Source organism: Poecilia reticulata, linkage group LG16 (genome assembly GCF_000633615.1).
Source record: "Poecilia reticulata strain Guanapo linkage group LG16, Guppy_female_1.0+MT, whole genome shotgun sequence".
In the NCBI taxonomy this organism is placed as follows: domain Eukaryota; kingdom Metazoa; phylum Chordata; class Actinopteri; order Cyprinodontiformes; family Poeciliidae; genus Poecilia; species Poecilia reticulata.
In genome coordinates, this window is record NC_024346.1 from 12,491,133 (window position 1) to 12,512,164 (window position 21,032).

Genomic DNA, 21,032 nt, shown 5'->3' on the forward strand with positions numbered 1-21,032 from the left:
TATATTTTTTTCATTCTAGTGGAGTCTTGTGTATACTTGTGTACTGCTTAGTGATTTTTATTTATTGCTTTTTTTTATATTGTTCGTTTAGTTAACTGATTTTATTCAGTTTTCCAAAACTTTTAAGCTTGGCCTCCCCCACCACCATAGCATTTCGCATTATATGCTTCATTACGTGTCTTTCCTATTTTAAATGAGGAAATAACCGCATTTCGTCTTTTCTAAGCGTCATATTTACTTTTTTTTACTCCATGCATGCAAACAGTACTTTTAAAATGTTCTGTGTGCACAATTTCCACATTTCTTCATTGAATATTATTTTATTACACAGTAATATTAGATGTGACCACTTTATTTGATCCAAACATAACTTCAAAGTCTTTACATTACTCGGTTGCTCCGTGATTAGACCTATAAAACGTTCTGTCACGTTTTTTCCAGATGTACTCACCTTTTCGTTTCCGGCAGGTGACACCTGGGTTTTAAGCCTCGAACTTTGTGCGCAATCCAGACTGTAAATAAACATTTATTGCTCCTGTTATGACGCAGCCGCGCATCACACAAGAACAGAAACACCTCCCTTTGCGTCCAGTAGGGGGAGGTGTTTCAACATGGAATTCACTCGTTAGAGTTTGTATTTTAAATTTACTTTAAAATAGGAAGAACTAAAAATTTTAGGTTTCAGAACAAAACAATTGAACACAAAAGTACTTTCTCGAACAGAAAGGCCTAAATAGTCATTTTCATATTTACAAAAGGTCCTTACAAAAACAAAACACATGATTTACGTTTTACAAACTCCAAATTTTAGCATCCAAAATGCTAAAATTTGGGGAAATATAGTTTCCTATTTTTCCCCACATTTAATGCATAATTTTTCAAGTCCAAGTAAAATAGAATTGTTAGAGAGTAAAAATGTTTTTAAAAACTGGACAACCCATACAAGTGTGCAACCTTACTCTAATTAAACCACATTTTAATTGTATTATACCTGAATTAACTTCTAATATTTTAAATTAAAATTATAGAAACAATTTTATTCATTTAATTTTTATCTGTTCAACAATAAACTAAATAGAATATTTGTGCAACATGCTCTAGTTTGTGTGGAAAAGGGATCACTAAATCACTTAAGAGCCAAAGTCTCACAAGTTTGAAGAAAAATAAAACAAAAAATAACAAACAATGTCAAATTCTTCAGGTTGAAAATATTTGTCTGTTTTTCTGAACAGGATGACTCACTCTTCACCAAGTTTAATAAATGGACATACCCAAATCTCTTAGTAAGTCATTGGATATTTGTAGTCCCATTTACTATTAAATAAAATAAAAAACAAGGTTGCAATTGAGGGCTGTACAAAATCATCTTCAGGGCCTTAAATGGCCCCTGGACCTCACTTTGGACACCCCTAATTTAGAGGCTCTGGAAACCTTTGCAGGTGTTTTGAGTTAATTAACTGATCAGGGTGTTATACAAGGAGCTTCCAATGTTTAACTTATTCACAATATCCTTTATTAAATTAAAGTAATTTAATAATGCCTAAAAGACTTGCAGTACCCACTGGCGACACAAAAGGGCAGAGCTGAGGTTGATGCAACAATCCAACAGGGAACAATAACACAGGTGAGAACATATATACACAGCGGGGTAATTAAGGAACAGCTGGAAATAATTACAGAGGAAGGCGGTGACACATGAGACAGGAGTAATGCACCTTAAGTTGTTTTCCAACCACCATAAAAATAAAAGAAGGCGGTGACACATGAGACAAAGGGTGAAAAAATAACAAAATACCAACAGATGAAACCCAAACTGTCACACTCATAACCCTACATTCAAACTGAACATAAAAATTAACTCATATGAAGTAATTTATTCAAACGTAGAGGAGGTAATAAAAATATCAAGCAGAAACCTTCTTCTTCTGTCTACTGTTTTTTATTTTCCAGAAAGAAAACACTGACGTGATCAAGTTTACAACATCACATGTCAATCAGGCACATTTGGATTAAATTTCCTCACGGGCGTTTCTGCAAACAGAAACAACAGCTAAGGCGCACATTTATCACGTCCCAGTTGGGAAAGTTGATTTCATAACTTCTTTCAGTTCAGAAGTGCCACTAAATGTGTGCAGCATTACATCTCATAATGTTGGCCTTGCTTCATATAGCAACACACAACCTCTTCTTTTTGACTTTATGAACCTCCAGGGCTGTCAGTATGGCCTCGTCAAAAACCATCTTAACTCCTTCCTTTTCGAAGAGGAAGAAAAACAACAAAAAGAACAAAATGTGTTCGTGACCCATCGAAAAATACAGAAGAGGAATAGGGCCACTAAAAAAAAATTCTTATTTTTGATGTCAGAAGACAGAAAAAAGACAAAATTCTGGAAAAAAAAGTGAAGATTTGAAAAAATTTGAAAAAAATGTGAAAATTTTGAAAAAAGTCAGAATTCTGACAAAAATAGCCTGAAATTTGAGGAAAAAGTCAGATTTTTTATAAAGTTAAAATCTGAATTCTGAGTTTAAAATCAGAATTGTGAGACAAAAGTCAAAACTCTCAGAAATCAGAATTCTTAAAATCAAAATTTTGAGATTAGACTCAGAATTTTGAAGAAAGTCACATTTTGAAAGTCAAAATTCTGAAGAAAAAAGATTTCTTAAATTAAAATCCAAATTCTGAGATTAAACTTAGAATTGTGAGAAAAGTCAACATTTTGAAGAAAAAAAAGAATCTTGGGGAAAAATATCAGAATTATGAGAAAAACGAGTCAGAATTTTAAGAAAAAAGTCGGATTTCTGAAATTAAAGGCAGAATTCTGAGATTAGACTCACAATTCTGACTTTGAAATTTGAAAACTCAGAATTCTGACTTTGAAATTTGAAAACTCTGAGTCTAATCTCATTTCTGAGATTAGACTCAGAATTCCGGAGAAAAGTCAAAATTCTGAGAAAAAAGTCAGAATTCGTCAGGGAATTTATTTTTATTTTATGTTTTTGTGGCCCTAATCTTTTTCCATGAAAACAGAATTTGTTGCTGTGAAAAATATTCTCTGTACCTGTGTGATCATGGAGCACTCCACATATTTGACCGCTCCGAGCGCTCTGGCCAGTTTCTCTCCATCCTGGGGGGAGACGGGGCGATGTTTGGTCTTCGCCAGCTCCTGGACTGTGTGGCTGTCGCCCCGCAGGTGTGTCTGTGTGCCCACCAACAGGAACGGCGTGCCAGGACAGTAATGAGAAATCTCAGGAACCCACTAGAAACAAGAAAATAAATAATGCAAGACAATGTTGGAGTAATCACTGCAAAAGGAAGGTATCAGAATCTCTTGTTGCAGCTAATCACCACCTCATTAATTTATCTAATAGGAGGAAATAAACTTTTTCCTTTTAATTGCAAACACTGGTCTGAAGATCCTTTTTAATTTAAATTCCCTTTGGGATTAATAAAGTATTTTTGAATTGAATTATCAATAAGAAAAAAAGGGGACAAAATAAAGGTTCTTTTGATACAGAATCTTTCACCTGTGCTTACAATTTATACAGATATGTTGAAAATATAATTCTGAAATGTGAAATTTAATGTAAAAAATGGGATTCTGTTCACTTTATTTTGAAGTCTTTGTGGTGTTAGATTAAACCAAAAATGGCTTTGCCTTGGCAGATTTAAATTAAGTTACTTTTCATTCAACAAAGAAGCTGGCGTTTTGCACAGCTGAATTGTTACCATGGAGATTAAAAGATGTTTGTTCACTACATCAGGGGTAGTGAATCAACAATTCAATTTTTGTTTCATTTGAAGCCCTCAACAACTTCAGACATACTCATTTACATCAAATATAAGTCAATGGTAAGTTGGTGGTACATTTTTGGTACACATCTAAAATGAAAAGATTCAACTTTGCCAGTGGTATTAATAATTTTAGACTTCTGGAAACATTTTGAATCAGCAACAACAAAACTAAACATTAACTACATTCAGTTTTCAAAAGACAGCGACCTTTGTTTGGACGCTTTCAACAGATGTTGGGTGAACAACGGAGAAGCACACAAGAAACACGTCTGTATTCGGGTAACTTAATGGTCGCAGTCTGTCATAGTCCTCATTACCTGAAAGCATCAACAAAAATGAGAGGTATAACAGAGATGTATAAAACTTAAACAAAAAACCAAAACTTTTAAGGACAATTACCAGCTGTGTCAAACAGGCTAAGACAATAGGGTTGTCCACCAATTAATACTGTGACTGCATAGCCGTCAAAAACCTTAGAGCACAAACAAAAGCAACAAAATAGAAAACCACATTTTATATCGCTAACTAAATAATGAATTAATTTTACAGCACATTGCTTACTGTTGGCACATATTCTGAAGGATAGTGGCCGCTTGTGTAGGTGATCAATAAGGCAGTTTTTTGAGCTTCACCGTCTCCCACCGCTACACATTTCGCTACCTGCATCTATGAGGAAGCAGAATATGAATGTGCTTGAGCAAAAACAGACGTAAACACTTCAATATTCCAACCAAAACGGTTAAAAAACATCTTCATGCTGCAATAAACTAAAATAGATAATGTTGTGTGCTTCTGAGACCATTCAAATGCAACTTTGATCAAATCTGGAAAACATTTTGTAAAGTTCATCTCTTGTGACTGCAGGTTAAATTAATGCTGGATGACTGTTTCTCTCTGAAAAGAAAAAAAAAGTTAGTATTCTGTCTTGGCGGTAATTCGTTTTCATTTAAGACTTGGTTATTTATTTAGATTTTTCCAGTTTAGATTATTTCTCGTCTTAGTCAATTTATTCTTTCTTTGTTTCCTTTGATTAGTGCTTCTTTCGGTCTGTCTTAGATTATGTTTTGTCATTTTCCTCCTTTTCATCTTTGTCAGGCTGCTCCTCTTCCCAGCTGTTCTCTATTTTCTCCTCTGCCTGCGCTTTCCCTGCAGCTGTTCCTCATTTCTTGATTAGACCTTCTGTATAAAGACCCGTCAGTTCTCTGTTACCTTGTTGGTCCCTTTCTGTTCTGTATCATCTGGTTTTCTGTAAGTTATTCATTCTCCTCTCTGTTAAACATTACAGTTATGAGGCTACTGCAGACTCCTGTCTGCATTCTGGTCCGATTCCTGAACATATCATGACATAAACATTTTAAACTTCAGTATGAAGCAGAATTAACAGTTTTATTTAAAAGTAGATGTCGTCTCTAAGCAAATTAAAGTCAACCTCGGAGCCTCTTTATTTTTGTATTTTTATTTTTTTTTAAGTTATTTCTGTTACATTATGATTTTCTTTACATCCAAAATAAAAATAAAATAATTTCAATTATTTAATAAAAAAAATAATTCATACGGATTCATTACAAAGAATGACGTATGTGAAGCCTTTATTTCTGTTTATTTTTGTAGAGCATAGTCTATAATCTTGGTACATGATTTAGGAAGACTTTCAATAACCATATTATCAATATTTATGGGATTTTTGTAATAATTTCTTATTTAAATAAGCATTTAATCTTAAATAAGATTTAAATAAGAATGTGTCCTGCAAATCACATTAGTTCTCGCAGCTAGCTGCGTTCTTCATCGACGCACGAGCCGAGTGATCCCCCGCTAAGAGTTGTCTGAGTTTTTTTGGGAGAGGACAAGCTCAGAGACTTCATAGTGTTCCAGAATATGTAATAATTTTGTAACCAGCAGTTCTTTTCAGCTTTACTTACTGTAGTTTTTCCTTGACGAGTCAGACACAGGCTACTTTCCCACTGAAGGCTTGAACTTTGTGCTCTAGTTTATGGAATAATATGATCTTACGTTATCTGTGGCGTAGTCGCACATCACAAAAGAAACGAACACTCCTTGTCTCATGTCCTGCAGGAGGAGGTGTGTCTGTTCTCCACTAATAAAATTGTAGTACACCGATTCAGTTTAGTAGCTGTGAATTTATGCAATGCATAAAGTATTTACTTACTTACTGATTTCTTCTGCTTAGGGTAGAATTCATCTATTCATCAATTAGAGCAAATTATGAAGGTCCTGAAGCAACAAATCAGACCCAGATCATCACACTGCCATCTGCATCTTTGAGCATGGAGTGTGGCTAGAGAAAACTGAACTCAGCTGCCAAATATGGGGTTAATTTAATTCCTGATTTATCAACAAAGAACTGAATTAATCTGTACAAGAGCCAACACAAAGGAAAAATTAAAAACAACATGAACAAGAGAGAAAGCAGAGATGGTACTTTAAACTAGGACTGTTCATCGACTGATGAAGAGTTTTGACAAACTTTGTTGTAATTCTTCTCTGCCAATTTTCTCAAAACATTTTCAGTGTGTTTTAGGTAAGGGGAGCATGCAGCTTGATCCAAAAGAAAGAAGTTATCCTTTGTTCAGTTGTAGTGTCTGGGTCTTCATGCAACATTTACAGAGAGCAGCTGCAGCTCAACGCCTCTCCAACACCGCCTGAAGCTCCATGAAACATCGGCCAGATCTCCTCCATTGTCTCACTATAAAACGGACTTTATTGAGGGTAGTGTAAGAAAAGAATAAACAACGTTATTTACAACTAAAATACATGTAAAACAACAGAAAAGCACACAAAGGAACAGTAAAGTATTTCTGCATGTTCAAAGGAGTGGATAGAAGTATGAATGTATTTTTACACTCACTCCTCTTACATCTTAACATGGGAGTAAAGACGTTTTTTTTTTTTTATTGTCTTTTTAATCCATGTTCTCACTTTGGATAAATCTTCTGTCTCCATTCAAGTTGGTTTTTCTTTTTGTCTTTTTTTTAGCTAACTTTAACGTCCTAAAGTTAGCTACTTTCCCCTTGCTAACAAGATATAATTTGCTTTCATAAGAAAAGAACATCCTGTTTCCATTCTCAGACCCAGTCAGTAAATTTGAATATTATTGAAGTTTATTTCAGTAACTCAGTTGATTAAGTGAAATACATTAAATAGACCATTTACTTAGACAGATGTTGTCAAGCCTTTATTTCTGTTAATTATGATAATTTTGTGCTTAGAGCAAATGAAAACATAACATTTAAAAATAGAAATATTACATCACACCAATAAAACATTTTAATACGTTTTTTTAAACATTTTTAACATGTCAACTTCAGACGTAAATCTGAAGTTGTCATATTCAGGTGTAATTGTGTTGTATTGAGGATAAACTGTAATTCTTATAATTGCATTTAAATCATTAGTATTTTCTGTTTAGTACATTCACATATTGTTATGGACTAGCAATATGTAAACAACAAACTGAAACGAGCTTCTAGTTTGAGTAAATTAGTTTTTATAGAGCATATGCGATTTTTTATATCACAAAGTTGTCTGAATAATGAATAATTATTGTGAAAAGTTTCTTCGGAAATGGTGTATTTTGAAAAGCAAAGGAAGTCACCTTCGTTAGCTTCGATGCTAGCTTGTTAGCAGCGGTGTTTTCCTTTGTTACGGGACGGACTTCCGTTTTCAATGTTTGCTCCAGGTTTCTGGAATTTACTGTCTAGTGACAATTTCAGCTAAAAACCTCGTTGAGAAAGAGATACAGCTGCTGTGTCGTTTTCTCCGGGAAGCTGCCGGGCTAAAAGTCCAACATTTCAGCCCGACCTGAAAGTGAGACTGTCACTCTTTCTGTACGTCTCTTTAACTCAAGTTAGCTGGCTAGCATCAGCCAGCTGAGTTAAACCGCTTAGCATGTTTCGCTTCTTGAATGACGCCGAAGACGATCCCTTCATGATGTAAGCATTGACTTTTACTGCATTTGGTCTGAACTGTGTTATTTTTGTTGTTGTTGTGCAGTGCCGGTGCGGTGAAGTTGCGTTTTCACAGCGCCCTGTTGAAGGTAGCCTACCTTTCGTTATTGTAGCCAGCTGTGGTGGGGGCCTGTAGCGGTCCACCATATTGGATAGACAATAAAGCGAAAAAATAATAATTAAATAAATACACGAGAACTATCAGTTCCCGAAAGTAATGCGTTAAAACACCAGCTATAGCGAAAACCGATCAACACCACATTTCCTGTTGTTTCGTCTTAGCTGTTTATGAGCTAACAACAGCACATTTCTGGTCTTTTCTGGTAATTTCTCACCCTGCATATTTACATGAGCACGTCACTCTGTTCGACTAAATATATAAAAATTTGTATTTTCTTACTTTAGACAGGCTAAATAAACATGATTATTTCTGAAAACCTTAATTTGATTCAGAATTAGTTTTAAAATCTTGAATCTGATCAAAAATGTTGGCTCGGTTTTGGGGAAGTAGTAAAACCAGTATTTTTAACAGCTGGTTAATCGGAAGAACAAGAAAATGCAATTTATTTTATGTAGGTTTGCACTTGAGCACACATTTAGCTATACATAGTAGACATAAAAAGACACTAGTCATAATGGACCTAAAGTTTTATTGCAGTATTTTGTGGCACAATTGTGATACGCGTCAATAACGAACTACTTTTTTAGGTTACTTTAGGTATGGGTGTGTCTGAATGGCACGGCAGTCAGTTCAATTTCAAAAATACTTTATTTACCCCAAAAGGAAATGAAGTGTGGTTTTTAACTCATTACAAGGTTTCCCCCAGAAAACTTGCTAAGCCTGGTGGTTGCGTGGTAGGCCAGTCGTTCATCCAGCGGGGCGTCGTGTTTTTCAGTTAAAAAATGTTTAAAGTTGACAGGAAATTTGAAAATATCACTTGATAATTATGTGTTATTGGAAAATTGATACCTGAACACCAACTATAAAGTCTTAAAAATGCAAACATTTTAAGAAGACTTAAATAAATATGCAATTCTTAGTCTGGTGGCGCCAGAAGTAAAGCCTAGTGGCCCGCCAGGCTTATTAAACTTTAAGAGAAACCCTGCATTAATTGAAAATTCTTCACTTATTGAAGACGGCATAGCAGTCTGTATTACAGCAAATTTTCAGAAGCCTCTGCCTAAAGACAATTTCATGAAGATTATTGTCAAAGTTCACTTAATTTTTAATAGCTTTAAAAAAAAAATAGTCCCACAAACTGATACTGCTCTTGAAAACACCTTATTTAATTTTTACACAAGATGCATAAAGAAATGTGACTTGTGTCACTAAACGGCATTCGTTTAGTCATATTTTCAAATTTATTTATTTAAAAGTCTCAATATGGAAAGCATGACCATTATATGTATGGCCATGTGTTTTTATACAACTTTGTTATTATATACACAAACTTCTCTTTAGTCATGTGACTCAAGGTGCCGAAACTGAGACAGTTGTGACATAAGAGCTTAGAAACACCCAAAAATATTACTGAGTTTCACTCTTTTTCTATCTTGTGTTAGTTTGACCTGTTTTAAATCCAGCTGAACTTTCTGAACCGTTTTCTTCCAGGGATCCATTTGCTGCCCACAGGCAGCAGATGAGGACGATGTTTGGACCCTTCGCCATGGATCCGTTCGCTCTCGCCCCCCAGATTCAGCCACACCGTGCGGCACGCAGACAGGTAACAGGCTGCTGCTGTCAACGCTGCTGCGGCAATATGTTGTCTGTTCAACCCCTAAATTAGTGTTTTTGTTTTATTTTCTTTGTTTTTAACATGAGATTTGTGTTTTAGGCGGGTCCACTGGCTCCCTTTGGCATGATGGGAATGGTGGGTAACTGATTTATTTACTCTTCTCAAAAATGCTCATTTATTTTATTTCTGTTATCACAAAAAGCTTAGGTAAAAGTAGGTACGTTCTGTGTTCAAATAAAATTATTCACATATTTGCGATATAGTTAGAGATTTTAAACAAATCTCTTTGTAATTTCAATTCAATTAATGTGTTTTTGCCACTTCCTTGCTATATTTTAAATTGTTTTCTGGCTTGGAAACATAGAGTTCTTTAGCAAGACGAAACAAATCACCAAAAACTCTCATTATGTGGTAAGGTTGTGTAACAACAATGAACTCTGACTCAATAATGAGTAATATTTAACTTGCTTTAAGTGTTGCGTAAATTAGATTGAATTTGTCACTAAGCGTTTGTGTAATTTAAATTTAAATAATCCTAAAAACATCATAAATTTCTTACTAAAACTCAAAAGTTTAATAATATGTTATTATTGTCAGTCTTTTTCAGTTTTTTTAAATTTTATTTATTGTTGTATAACACAGATTAAAAAGAGTTTATAGGTGTACATTGGCAAGGAGTTTTCTCTGTCCTTCTGCTTGTTTTCTTGTTTTAAATAAATCAAGAACCCCTGTATTAAAGGAACTGCACATCTTAAAGCTTTCCTCCATGTTTGCAGGGAGGCGGGTTCATGGATATGTTTGGCATGATGGGAGAAATGATGGGAAACATGGTAAGCAGCTCTGTCAACCATTAACCTCAGCTGTGAAGACAAAACTGTTCAGGTTTTACCTCAGCTTCTTTGTTTTGTTTTGTCTTCTTCTCACAGGAAAGAATGTCCGGATCGCCAAACTGTCAAACATTTTCCTCCTCAACGGTGATCTCGTATTCGTCCACAGACCCTGGAGCTCCCAATGTTTATCAACAGACGAGTCAAACAAGAACAGGCCCCGGAGGGGTAGGAATATATTAACATTTTTAGCTGTTTTCCAAGGCCGGCGTTATATTACTGCGCAAGAAGGCCTGATTTACACCTGTCTGAGCACCGGGCCATAACCGTGTGTTTATCCAAGCATGAACAAATCCTTCTGGCCTTAGTAACTCATGAAAAACCACCAGCTGTACAGACGGGGGATGAATCACGAGCAGCATAAATCTCGGTTATACAAACATTTGAGTTCTGGTTTGGTCAAAGTTCAGTTAGGGCTGGACGACATGGCTGCAAAAACGTATCGTCATAAGCGATTCATATCAGTAGATGTCAATAATTATTGATTAGTTTTTTGTTTTAAATATAAGTACTGGCATGCAGGCAGAGTTGGGTAGCAACTAGTTACATGTACTAAATTACATTTACTTGAGTGATTTTCTTTTAAAAATTTACTTTTAGGAGTATTTTTGCTACGCTTTAGTTTTTAATTTTGCTTGAGTAATTTTTTTATGAAGTATTGCTAATTTTACTTCAATGAATTTTCTCGATTCTCTATAAAAAAAAAAACATATTTTAACCTAAAAGTCACCAGACAAAGACGCACACCTGCAGTTTTTGGTAGTTTCATAACTTTTTTTAATTGAAAGTAACTGATTTAGAAGAACTTTCTTTTGCTGATTTTGTTGCTTTTTGTTATGTACAATACCAAAATTTCCACAGAATGTTATATTTTGGTTCATCTGATTATGTATTTTTGAAATATCAAATGAGTTATAATTTGATCAGTTACTCAGTACTTGAGTAGATTTTTTACCAAGTACTTTTTACTTTCACTTGATTAAAATATTTTGAAGCAGTGCTACTTTAACTTGAATACTATTTTTCTGTACTCCACTCACCTCTGCAAACTGTTGGTGTGACCTTTCCTGTTTTATCCACAGTTTTCTCTCCACATCGTTGATTTTTTTATTTTGTTTTTTAGTTTTAAGCAGTTATGAGACAAGGTGGAAAAACCTTAAACTGCAGCTGCGCCAGTTACTCAACATGTTGTTGCTAGGTAACCAAAGAGTGAGTGAGTTACTAGGCAACCAAAGAGTGAGTGAGGGAGTTAGTTGATTCCACCGAACTTGCTTAGCTCTCTGTGAGAGACTGAGCGGCTCTGCCTACATCTCCCAGAATGCCGTGTGGTTCTGGATCAGAGTTCAGTGAAAATCTTCTATATATTAAAAATGCTTTTTTTGTTGAGTTACAACATTTAATTTCCCGTTGGGATCAATAAAGTGTTATTGATATGAATAATAATAATAATAGATACGAAACAAACATTACAGAGTAACGGAGGTATCGATCTTCAAAGTAGCAAGTAACCAGATTAGATAATAGAATAGCAACAACAAAAAATAATGAAAAAAATGAAAAATAACCCAAGAGGTGTCGCAAGAAAAAAACTGAATTAACATATGTGGGTTAGGTTACTTTTTTTCTTTTAACCTTCTAATTTGATATGCATTCTTATTATTTTCCTTATTGCCCAGCTCTAAGTTCTGGTCATCGGATTGTTTTCTGAACTGTATTTCCTGCCGTTTTTCCTCTCAGATCCGTGAGACACGGCAGTCGATGAGGGACAGCGAGAGCGGCCTGGAGCGCCTCGCCATCGGCCACCACATCGGGGAGCGAGCGCACATAATGGAGCGCTCACGAAACAGGCGCACTGGAGATCGAGAGGAACGGCAAGACTTCATCAACCTTGATGAGAGTGAGTACGAGTGCTGATTATTTTTTTGTAAAACGAGCTTCTCTTTGGCTCCTTGGTGTGCTCAGAGTTCATATGTGTGCTTGAAATCCTTGAAAGTGCTTCGATCTCAATTAGATTTGGAAAGGGCTTGATTTCTGTATAAAGTCCTAGAAAGTGCTTGATATTCAAACTGCACCGTTTTGTGAGAGAATGCAATCTAACATTTGATTAAAAGGCCAAATTCGGAAAACGTTGTTTGCATTTGAAACCAAATATTTTCATAATAAAAGACTTTATTGCCTTCTTGGTGTTTTATCTGCTTTTAATGTGCACCGTTTCATTTTGTCTTTTATATCCTTGTAACCGTTCAGCGATTTACAAATACTTATTATTATTTTTATTATTAAAAAGACAGACATTTTTTCTCACTGTCTGAAGTTAACTCAGACTAAACTTTTCTTGCTTCAGATCAGATACAAATATAAAAATTATTTCTATTTGCTACATGCCAGAAAGCTTGGAGAACATTTCTTAGAGATTTTTTTGTAATTTCTGTGTGTAAGTATTTAATTTAGGCAGTACGGTAATTTATCTTAACATGATTTGGTGTAATGAATACTTATTATTCCTGATGGCTTAACGACTGTGTATGGTAATTTAAATAAATGTTGGCTTGTATTTTTCATGTTAAAATAAAACATAATATTTTTGTTAGTGTTTTGTTCTTGGATCTGCGTAGGGTGTGTGTAAGAGCTGTTATATTTTAATTTTCCTTTCTCCTGCTGTAGAATGTAAAATGCCATCACAAGACAAAAAATAGTGAATTGAAAACTGTCTCTTTTTTTTTTAGTTCATTTCATTGTTTTTATCTCACTTAGTGTGAGCTGAGTAAGCTGAGTTACCTTGACAATGCTTGAATTTTACTGTGAGTAAACTGTACAAACCCTGATATGTGTACATAAGTGTTGATAAACTCCAGTAACATTTCAAACCTGTTTGTCGTCAGGTGATGCAGCAGCGTTTGATGAGGAGTGGAGGAGGGAGGCGGGACGGTACGTTCCCCCACACGCCCGTGGGCTGGAGTACGGTCAGGACCCGCGCGGAGGAGGGCAGCAGCTGGCCCTTCCTGCCCCTTCCAGCTCACCACCCCCCCATCGACATGAGTCTCCCCGACATCGTCAGCATCACACCCGTCCGCGTTACGACTGGTGAGAAGGTGAGGTCGACCTGCCCGGGGCAGGAGTTCATTCGGCTAGCGCTCTGCGTTTTCAGGTCACGATGGACTTGTTTATGGTTCGTTTGGTTTTTGTTCCTGGTTCAGGAACCGACAGTTTGTAAGTTTTAACTGTTGAAGGAAAAACTCAGGAACAGACTCATGAAGCAGCTGTTAATTATTTCATACTCATCGGGAATCATTGAGTTTTCAAGCAGTAGCAGAAGTCTCTATGCTGATGGGAAACTATCACTGTTATACTCAGGTCTGCTTTGACCTTCGAAGAGTGTTTACAGTCCCACCAGAGTTTTCACACTGTGTGTTATAGTAATGGTGCGCAATTATCATATTGTTTATAATTCATTATGATACAGAATTTTGATTTATTATTGTTATTTATTGTACATTCCAATTAATAATATTAAAAAGAAAATTGTTGAGAATAAGTTTTACAATTTCCTCCACTCTGTTCATTTATTCAGTAAATATCAATACATTGGAAAATATGATTAAATGCAGCTACCGTGTGCTGTTTAGTCAGATGGGGCTATGATTGCTGTGGCATGCATAAGCCTGTCACATAACTAAATTAATCACATTATATATTAATATGATCTGTATATTTTTTGAAGGGCATATTTTGTGTAAATAAAAAAAAATGCGATGAACAATGTTTTGTGTCGCTTCAAGTCTGGCAAAAGGATGGATTTTGAAGTTGGAACCACGTCGGACCGGTCTGATGTGATCTCCGTCTCTGCAGGTGTCCCACTTTTCAAGGAAGCAGATGGAAGGAACTGAGGGAGCGCTTCCCCCGATGCTGTGAAACACGCCGAAGACGGAGCTGCCTGTCATTAATGTTTGATATGACTGGACTGTCTAAACATGTGCAACATATTATACACACAGACACACACACACACGATCAACAAAATATAACACACTCTCGATGGCTACATTTACAGATCAACTTCTGTACTGTTACATAGAACTATACAGATGCCCCTGTGCAAACATGGGTGAAAATCCACTCACTTTATATATAAATATATACTCATTCTCAAAACTTGACATGTCTTTACCCGCTGCAGTTTGCTGCTGCAGCATCCAGTAATTCTGCTGTACAGTCCATTTTATGTTTGTGAGGGCACTAGTGTGTCTGTGAACTGAATTGTATACTGTTACCTAATTAATCTAACTAAATAAAAGTTCATTAAACATTGTTAGATAATTAATAAGTGACTCTTGTGATGTTTTGGATTTGTAGATCTTGCATGTGTGAATCAGGTGGCGCTTGCTGATGGTGTTTGTTTGAACTTGTTCTTGTTTTGTTGCGTTATGTTGTCAACGGTGATTGACTCCCACAGGTCCAGGTATAATTAAGAAGTGGAAAGAAAATCTAAAGCAGAAAATTAAAAGATATCAAAAAATTATCATCTATTTGAACCCATTGAGTCGAACCATTGCAGAACCATCTGTCTATGAAATAACAGCACCAAGTATTTTTGCTACAAATGTTTAAAACTCTGACATATCTGATTGTATTGTTTGTCTTCAAGCCTTGGTACAGATTCTCAATTGGATTTAGGTTTGGACTTTGACTAGACCATTCTAGCACACAAATGTACCTTGATTTAAACATTTTAAGTTCTGACAGTGTGTTTAGTGTCGTTCTGCAGAAAGATGAAAATCTTCCTCATACCCTTTCTTTTTTTAATTTTTTCTAAGATTTTCCCTACGTTTAGTTCAATTAAAACTCACAGCATGATGCTGCTACGTCTCTTCACCACAGCCCTCAATCAAACCTCTGAGGCCTTCCCACAACTCTTATTTGTACTAAAATTATACATGGGCATAGTTTTTTTTTCTTATCTTTTTGCACCGTTTTTGTTAGTGGGATTGGGGGGAAAGGGTTGGAGTATAAATGCATGCCACACTTTTCAGAATTTTTGAAATGCTCTACTTTGTGTTGGTCAATCACTTAAAATCCCCCAAGATATGTTGAATTTTGCTGTAACTTGGCCAAACGTTCCACAGTCCTCCAAACGTGAGAGTTCAGGTCATGTGGCTACTGGGGATCGAAAGGTAAATGCATGCCACACATTTCAGATTTTCATTTTCAAAACTTTACTTTTTGTGTTGGTTGATCACATAAAATTCTCACAAAATATGCTGAATTTTGTTGTGATGTAACAAATGCAGCGTCACTGTGGATACACGTCATCCAGAGTTCTTGGTACAAATGCTTGCTGCACTTCTCAGAATTTGTTTTCAGAACTTTTGCTGCATCCTGTATTTGTAGATACCTTAAAATCCCCCAAAATATGCTGTAATATGACCAAACGTGCAACGGTCCTCAAATGTGAGTCTTCATGTCATGTGGCTTCTGGGGACCTAAATATAAATGCATGCCACACTTTTCAGATTTTCGCTTTCAAAACTCCTGAAATGCGTTGGATAATCTCATAAAATTCTCATAAATTATGTTGGATTTTTTTAATGATGCGACAACAGATGTCCAAAGGATGAATCTGGACACGATGTTGCAAAACGTTTTCAAACAAATCACATATAGCGGCTCTCTTCCTACCTCCTGCTATGCGCTCTGTGTCTTTAATTACCTCTGTGGCTATTTTTAAATGCTCCTTCCAGCAGCTGCAGCTCCTGTTACCTGTCTACCTGTCTCCTTGTCTCCTTTCATCCATGTGGTTTCGTCTTCGATGTTCTCTGACAACATGACCCACTTTGTGCACAGATCTGTCTTACAGGGTTTGCTTTGTTGTGATGTCTGCTGCCTGTCATCCAGACAGCAGATGTGTTTGTTTCCTTTTCGATACTATTGGCTTTCATTGCCAAAAAACGTGCATTATTCAATACAATTTCAATTAAAATCTTTTTTCTTTTTTTTTTTTTTTTTTTTTTTTAATGAGGAAATTTGCTGGTGAAATGAAAGGATTAAAAAAAAAAAGATTTTCTTCATCGTAATTAAAACAAAGATCCATGTGACTCCAGCCATGCCACTCCATCTTTCGTTTGGCTCCTTCTTCCCGTGACTCACTCCCCCTCCCCCCTTTCACGTCACACGTTCTCAGCTCTTCCTCCCAGCTCCTCGTCCCTCTGCCTCCCCCTGTCATTTGCCGACTGACTCTCTCCACCAGGATCAAACACACAGCAGGTAACGTTAAAAAAAAGATTGATCTATTTCCTTCTTCCATCCCCTCCAAGCATCCTCTTCCTCATCCCTCTCTTCCCCTGCTGCATGTTTGTCTTCTGTCTCACCCCTCCATTAGTCCGTTGTATCAGTTACTGGCTGAGATTGCACAGATTCTGGACAGGCTCAAAGGCTGAAATGTTTTTTCTTTTAATAGGTATGCATTATTGGGTTCTGATTTATGTTTCCAGCTCTTACTGCGTGTGAGAGCCTCTTCACAGGGAGCCCAGTTTCCACAGCTTTCCATCCATCAGGCTGCGTCACTGTAGTCACAGTGTGAGTCCATGAGAGGAAGCAAGTGTGAAAGCTCTTCCTTACCACTGTGGGCTGCAATGAAATGCATTTTGATCATTTTATCTTGTCTTATTGAAGACCTATCATCCATTTTTCATCGCCACTCACCTCACTTGCTCATTTCCATCTGTCAGATTTTTCTGCATGGACTTAAAGGAGAAATGTTATGTTAAAATCTACTTCTTTTAGCTTTGCTTTGCATTAAGTTGTGATGTTATTCCCTCATCAAAAACGCACCTTGAGTCTGGCTTTGATTCTTTCAAGCATGTTTGAGAAATCCTTAAATCTCCATGGTAACCATTCAGCTGTGCAAAGCCTGGTTGGACTTAGCCCCGCCTTAGAGGCGCAGCTCCTCCTCAGAGTTGCAGCTTTTAAGCTTCTGCACAACCCCCCACTTAGCTCCTTCAGACCAGCCAGCAGCAATTAGCAAACACCTGGTGGAACTGAGCATCTGCTGCTCTTATTATAGCAGCTACTTCTCAGTGCAACGCTAGTAAAAATGTTGTTACAGGTTTAATGGAGGGGCCATGTCATGATGTGGAGTTTCAGAAAGAGCGTGAGTTTCTTAAAAGGGCAGTATTATGCGTTTTCCAGCCACATACTCTCATTTTAAAGCACAATCAAGTAACTAAAGAGGAGCTGCGTTGTCAAAGGCGGAGCTAGGTCCAACCAGGCGTTTTGCACAGCTGAATGGTTGCCATGGAGATTAAAAGATTTGTCAAACATTCATTAAAGAATCAAGCAACACTCCAGGTATGTTTTTTATTGGGGAATAACATAACATGATTAAAATCTAAAAATAAAATAAAAGTCGATTTTATGTAACACTGCCCCTTTAAAGCGACAGAGTGACAGTGACAGATTAGCAAGATGCTAAATTTAATTTATATTTAATACTTGCAGAATTTTTATAGTTGAAGGTAACATAGTTTCTTGATTGAGCTATAAAATCATACTATGTGGCTGAAAATGCATAATACTGCCCCTTTAAGCATAATCTGCTGTAAAGATCAAGATGAGGCTAACGTTTAACATTTTGCAGGATGTCTATAGTGAACATCGTAGCCAGGGAAATCCTCGACTCCAGAGGAAACCCCACTGTGGAAGTGGATCTGCACACAGCCAAAGGTGACAAAAACACACTACCTTAGCATCTATCATGTCCTCCAGTCTCTCCGACCTTTAACCCCCAGCCCCCCCTCACCCCCCCACTGTTTTCCTAATCCAGGTCTGTTCAGGGCGGCTGTGCCCAGCGGTGCGTCGACTGGCATCTACGAGGCTCTGGAGCTCCGAGATGGCGACAAGACTCGCTACAAGGGCAAAGGTGACAATCGTCAGCATGCATCCATCCTTCTCTTCTCTCCGCTTCCTCATGGTAAATTTTAATGTTTGTTTTTGTCCTTCAAGGTGTTACCAAGGCTGTTGCTCACATTAATGACACCCTCGGGCCCGCTCTCCTGCAGTCTGTGAGTATCAGCTGCTGAAGGAGCAGGAGAAGCATGAAAAATCTGTTTACTCTGTTTGTGACAGCCTGCTTTCCTCCCAGGGAGTGAGTGTCCTGGAGCAGCAGAAGCTGGACAACACAATGATCGAAATGGACGGCACTGACAACAAATGTGAGCCTGCGTTTCTCGCGCTGAGATATCCGCACTGACATGCAGCTGCAGCGGCCTGCATCAGCTGCATCCATGTGTGATGAGGCGTCTTCTGTGTTTCCTCGCAGCCAAGTTTGGGGCCAATTCTATTCTTGGAGTGTCACTGGCTATATGCAAAGCGGGCGCCGCGGAGAAAGGCGTCCCCCTGTACCGTCACATTGCTGATCTGGCAGGAAACGGAGATCTCGTCCTCCCAGTTCCAGTGAGCTTTCATTTTGTTTTCATAACCAGTCAAACTGTAAGTTTCACATAAAATTATTCACACCATAACAAATTTACCAAAAGATATTGCAACAAATTATAATATTGTTTTCTGAGACCATGTTCAAGTGACATGTTAATGACAAAATAATGCAATGAACTTTAAATTCTAATCAACATTTAACACTGGAACTGTAACACATTTTAAATATCCCAAAAATAAATTAACAGAACAGCAAAAATAACAAATAAAATGAATTATGAAGTCCCTGTAAATAAAATTATCATTCAAAAAAACTGAAGACTTTTTTTCCTCCAGTTTTTGCTAGAAAAACAATAAATCATGAAAAAAACTCATGAACGATTGTGAAAATATCAATAAATAAATATTTCTTAAAATTTAATAATATAATCAGGCCAATCAGATGTATACATATGGAGGTAAATACAAAATATATAATTTAATGGACTATTTTATTATATTAGCTCTATTAATTAATGATTTCATCACTGAGCATAATATTGATGTTTTATTTCTGACAGAAACATGGCTGAATGACAATTAAGCAATCGTACTAATTGAATCAACGTACAATTTTTTAAGTGAGAATAGAAAACGCAAAAAAGGAGGAGGTGTGGCTTCAATATTTAAGAATACCATGAACTGTAGTAAAATCTCTCTGGGTAATTTTATCTTTTGAATATCTTGGAATTGAGGTAAAAGGCCACAAACGAACTTTGACACTAACTATATACAAAACTCCAACATATGTGAAAAATTTCTTTACGGACTTCAATGAGCTTCTATCTCTCATATGTATTGATTACGATTGTTTGATAATTGTCGGTGATTTCAACATTCATGTTGACAACACAGACTGTGGGAGAACCACAGTGCTGGTTCTGTTGGACCTCAGTGCAGCTTTCAACACTGTTGACCACAACATTTTATTGAATCGATTGGAGACTTGGGTCAAACTCTCCGGTCCAGTGCTCCACTGGTTTGAATCCTACATAAAAAAACAGAGATTTCTTTGTTTCAATTGAAAATTTCTCATCAGAGAGGTCAAAGGTCACATGTGGTGTACCCCAAGGTTAAATCCTAGGACCCCTTCTCTTCAATATTTATATGCTCCCACTGGCTAAGGTTATAACAGGAAATAAGATCAGCTACCACAATTATGCAGATGATACACAGCTCTACATCACGATGTCACCAGGTGACTCTGAACTCATCCAATCACTGAATAGATGCTTAGAACAGATCAAAGTGTGGATGTGCCAAAACTTTCTCCAGCTGAACAGAAACAAAACTGAAGTTATTATCTTTGGACCTAAAGAGGAGTGAACCACAATCAATGCACAGCTTCAGTTATTACAACTAAACACCAGCGATCAGGCCCGAAACCTGGGAGTAGTGATGGACTCTGACCTGAACCTTCAGAGCCACATTAAGACAGTCACAAAGTCGGCCTTCTATCACCTGAAGAACATCTCCAGGATTAGAGGACTTATGTCTCAGCGCGATCTAGAGAAACTCATCCATGCTTTTATCTTTAGCCACATTGATTACTACAACAGCGTCTTCACAGGTCTGACTAATAAATCAATCAATCAAACAGCTGCAGCTGATCCAGAACGCTGCTGCTCACGTTCTCACTAAAACCAGGAAGATAGAGCACATAACACCAGTTTTAAAGTCCCTACACTGGCTCCCTGTAGCTTAGAGAATAGACTTTAAAATACTGTTGTTAGTTTATATATCACTGAACGGTTTAGCACCACAAAACCTTAAAGATCTGTACCAACTGTACCAACCGTCTAGACCCCTCAGATCTTCTGGTTCTGGTCTGCTCTGCATCCCCAGAACCAGAACCAAATGAGAAACAGCATTCAGTTTCTATGCACCACAAATTTGGAACAAACTTCCAGAAAACTGTAAAACAGCTGAAACACTGGGTGCTTTTAAATCTCAAATTAAAACCCACCTGTTTAGAGTTGCTTATGGCTAAATTGTGGGTTTTAATGTCTTAGGTTTGAGAATCCTTGTAATGTTTGAGAATCCTTGTAAGATGCAAAAACTCTGAGGTTTGAGAATCCTTGTAAGATGTCGCTCTGCTAAAACTCTGTTCGAGGAGACCCCATAAGGGCAAGTCCTCACGTGGATCGATGTTTTTAATGTTTTTATTTTTACTTTTAAT

The 21,032-nt window shown here is 36.9% G+C and overlaps 3 protein-coding genes across 11 annotated transcripts in view; 2 read left to right on the plus strand and 1 right to left on the minus strand.

Moving 5' to 3' along the window:
* Window positions 1–1,556: 1,556 nt before the first annotated feature.
* On the minus strand, window positions 1,557–11,474 carry LOC103477991 (cell division control protein 42 homolog). 9 transcript variants are annotated; one of them, XM_017309782.1, is made up of 7 exons: window positions 5,964–6,980; window positions 5,716–5,779; window positions 4,355–4,459; window positions 4,193–4,265; window positions 4,001–4,110; window positions 3,060–3,257; window positions 1,557–2,253 (listed from the first exon to the last, which is right to left on the minus strand). In XM_017309782.1, exons 3-7 carry the CDS (start codon window positions 4,457–4,459, stop codon window positions 2,164–2,166), a joined length of 576 nt encoding a protein of 191 aa, XP_017165271.1. In that variant the 5' UTR covers window positions 5,716–5,779; window positions 5,964–6,980; the 3' UTR covers window positions 1,557–2,163. The 9 variants fall into 9 exon arrangements, with proteins under 9 accessions (XP_017165271.1, XP_017165267.1, XP_017165269.1 ...); XM_017309778.1 differs by adding an exon at window positions 11,425–11,474 and having other exon boundaries at window positions 4,355–6,512; XM_017309780.1 differs by adding an exon at window positions 10,387–10,446 and having other exon boundaries at window positions 4,355–6,512.
* mlf2 (myeloid leukemia factor 2) lies at window positions 7,421–14,705 on the plus strand. Its single transcript, XM_008431417.2, has 8 exons — window positions 7,421–7,746; window positions 9,374–9,485; window positions 9,597–9,632; window positions 10,274–10,327; window positions 10,424–10,552; window positions 12,122–12,281; window positions 13,267–13,476; window positions 14,234–14,705. Exons 1-7 carry the CDS (start codon window positions 7,703–7,705, stop codon window positions 13,470–13,472), a joined length of 741 nt encoding a protein of 246 aa, XP_008429639.1. The 5' UTR covers window positions 7,421–7,702; the 3' UTR covers window positions 13,473–13,476; window positions 14,234–14,705.
* A 1,828-nt stretch (window positions 14,706–16,533) lies between these two features.
* LOC103477990 (gamma-enolase) overlaps window positions 16,534–21,032 on the plus strand; it is a 10,891-nt gene continuing 6,392 nt past the window's right edge. The window contains exons 1-6 of the mRNA XM_008431410.2: window positions 16,534–16,645; window positions 18,018–18,103; window positions 18,204–18,299; window positions 18,383–18,441; window positions 18,522–18,591; window positions 18,699–18,832. Of these exons, the coding sequence (XP_008429632.1) occupies window positions 18,019–18,103; window positions 18,204–18,299; window positions 18,383–18,441; window positions 18,522–18,591; window positions 18,699–18,832 (444 nt within the window). The 5' untranslated portion in view covers window positions 16,534–16,645; window position 18,018. The remainder of the gene's footprint in view (window positions 16,646–18,017; window positions 18,104–18,203; window positions 18,300–18,382; window positions 18,442–18,521; window positions 18,592–18,698; window positions 18,833–21,032) is intronic.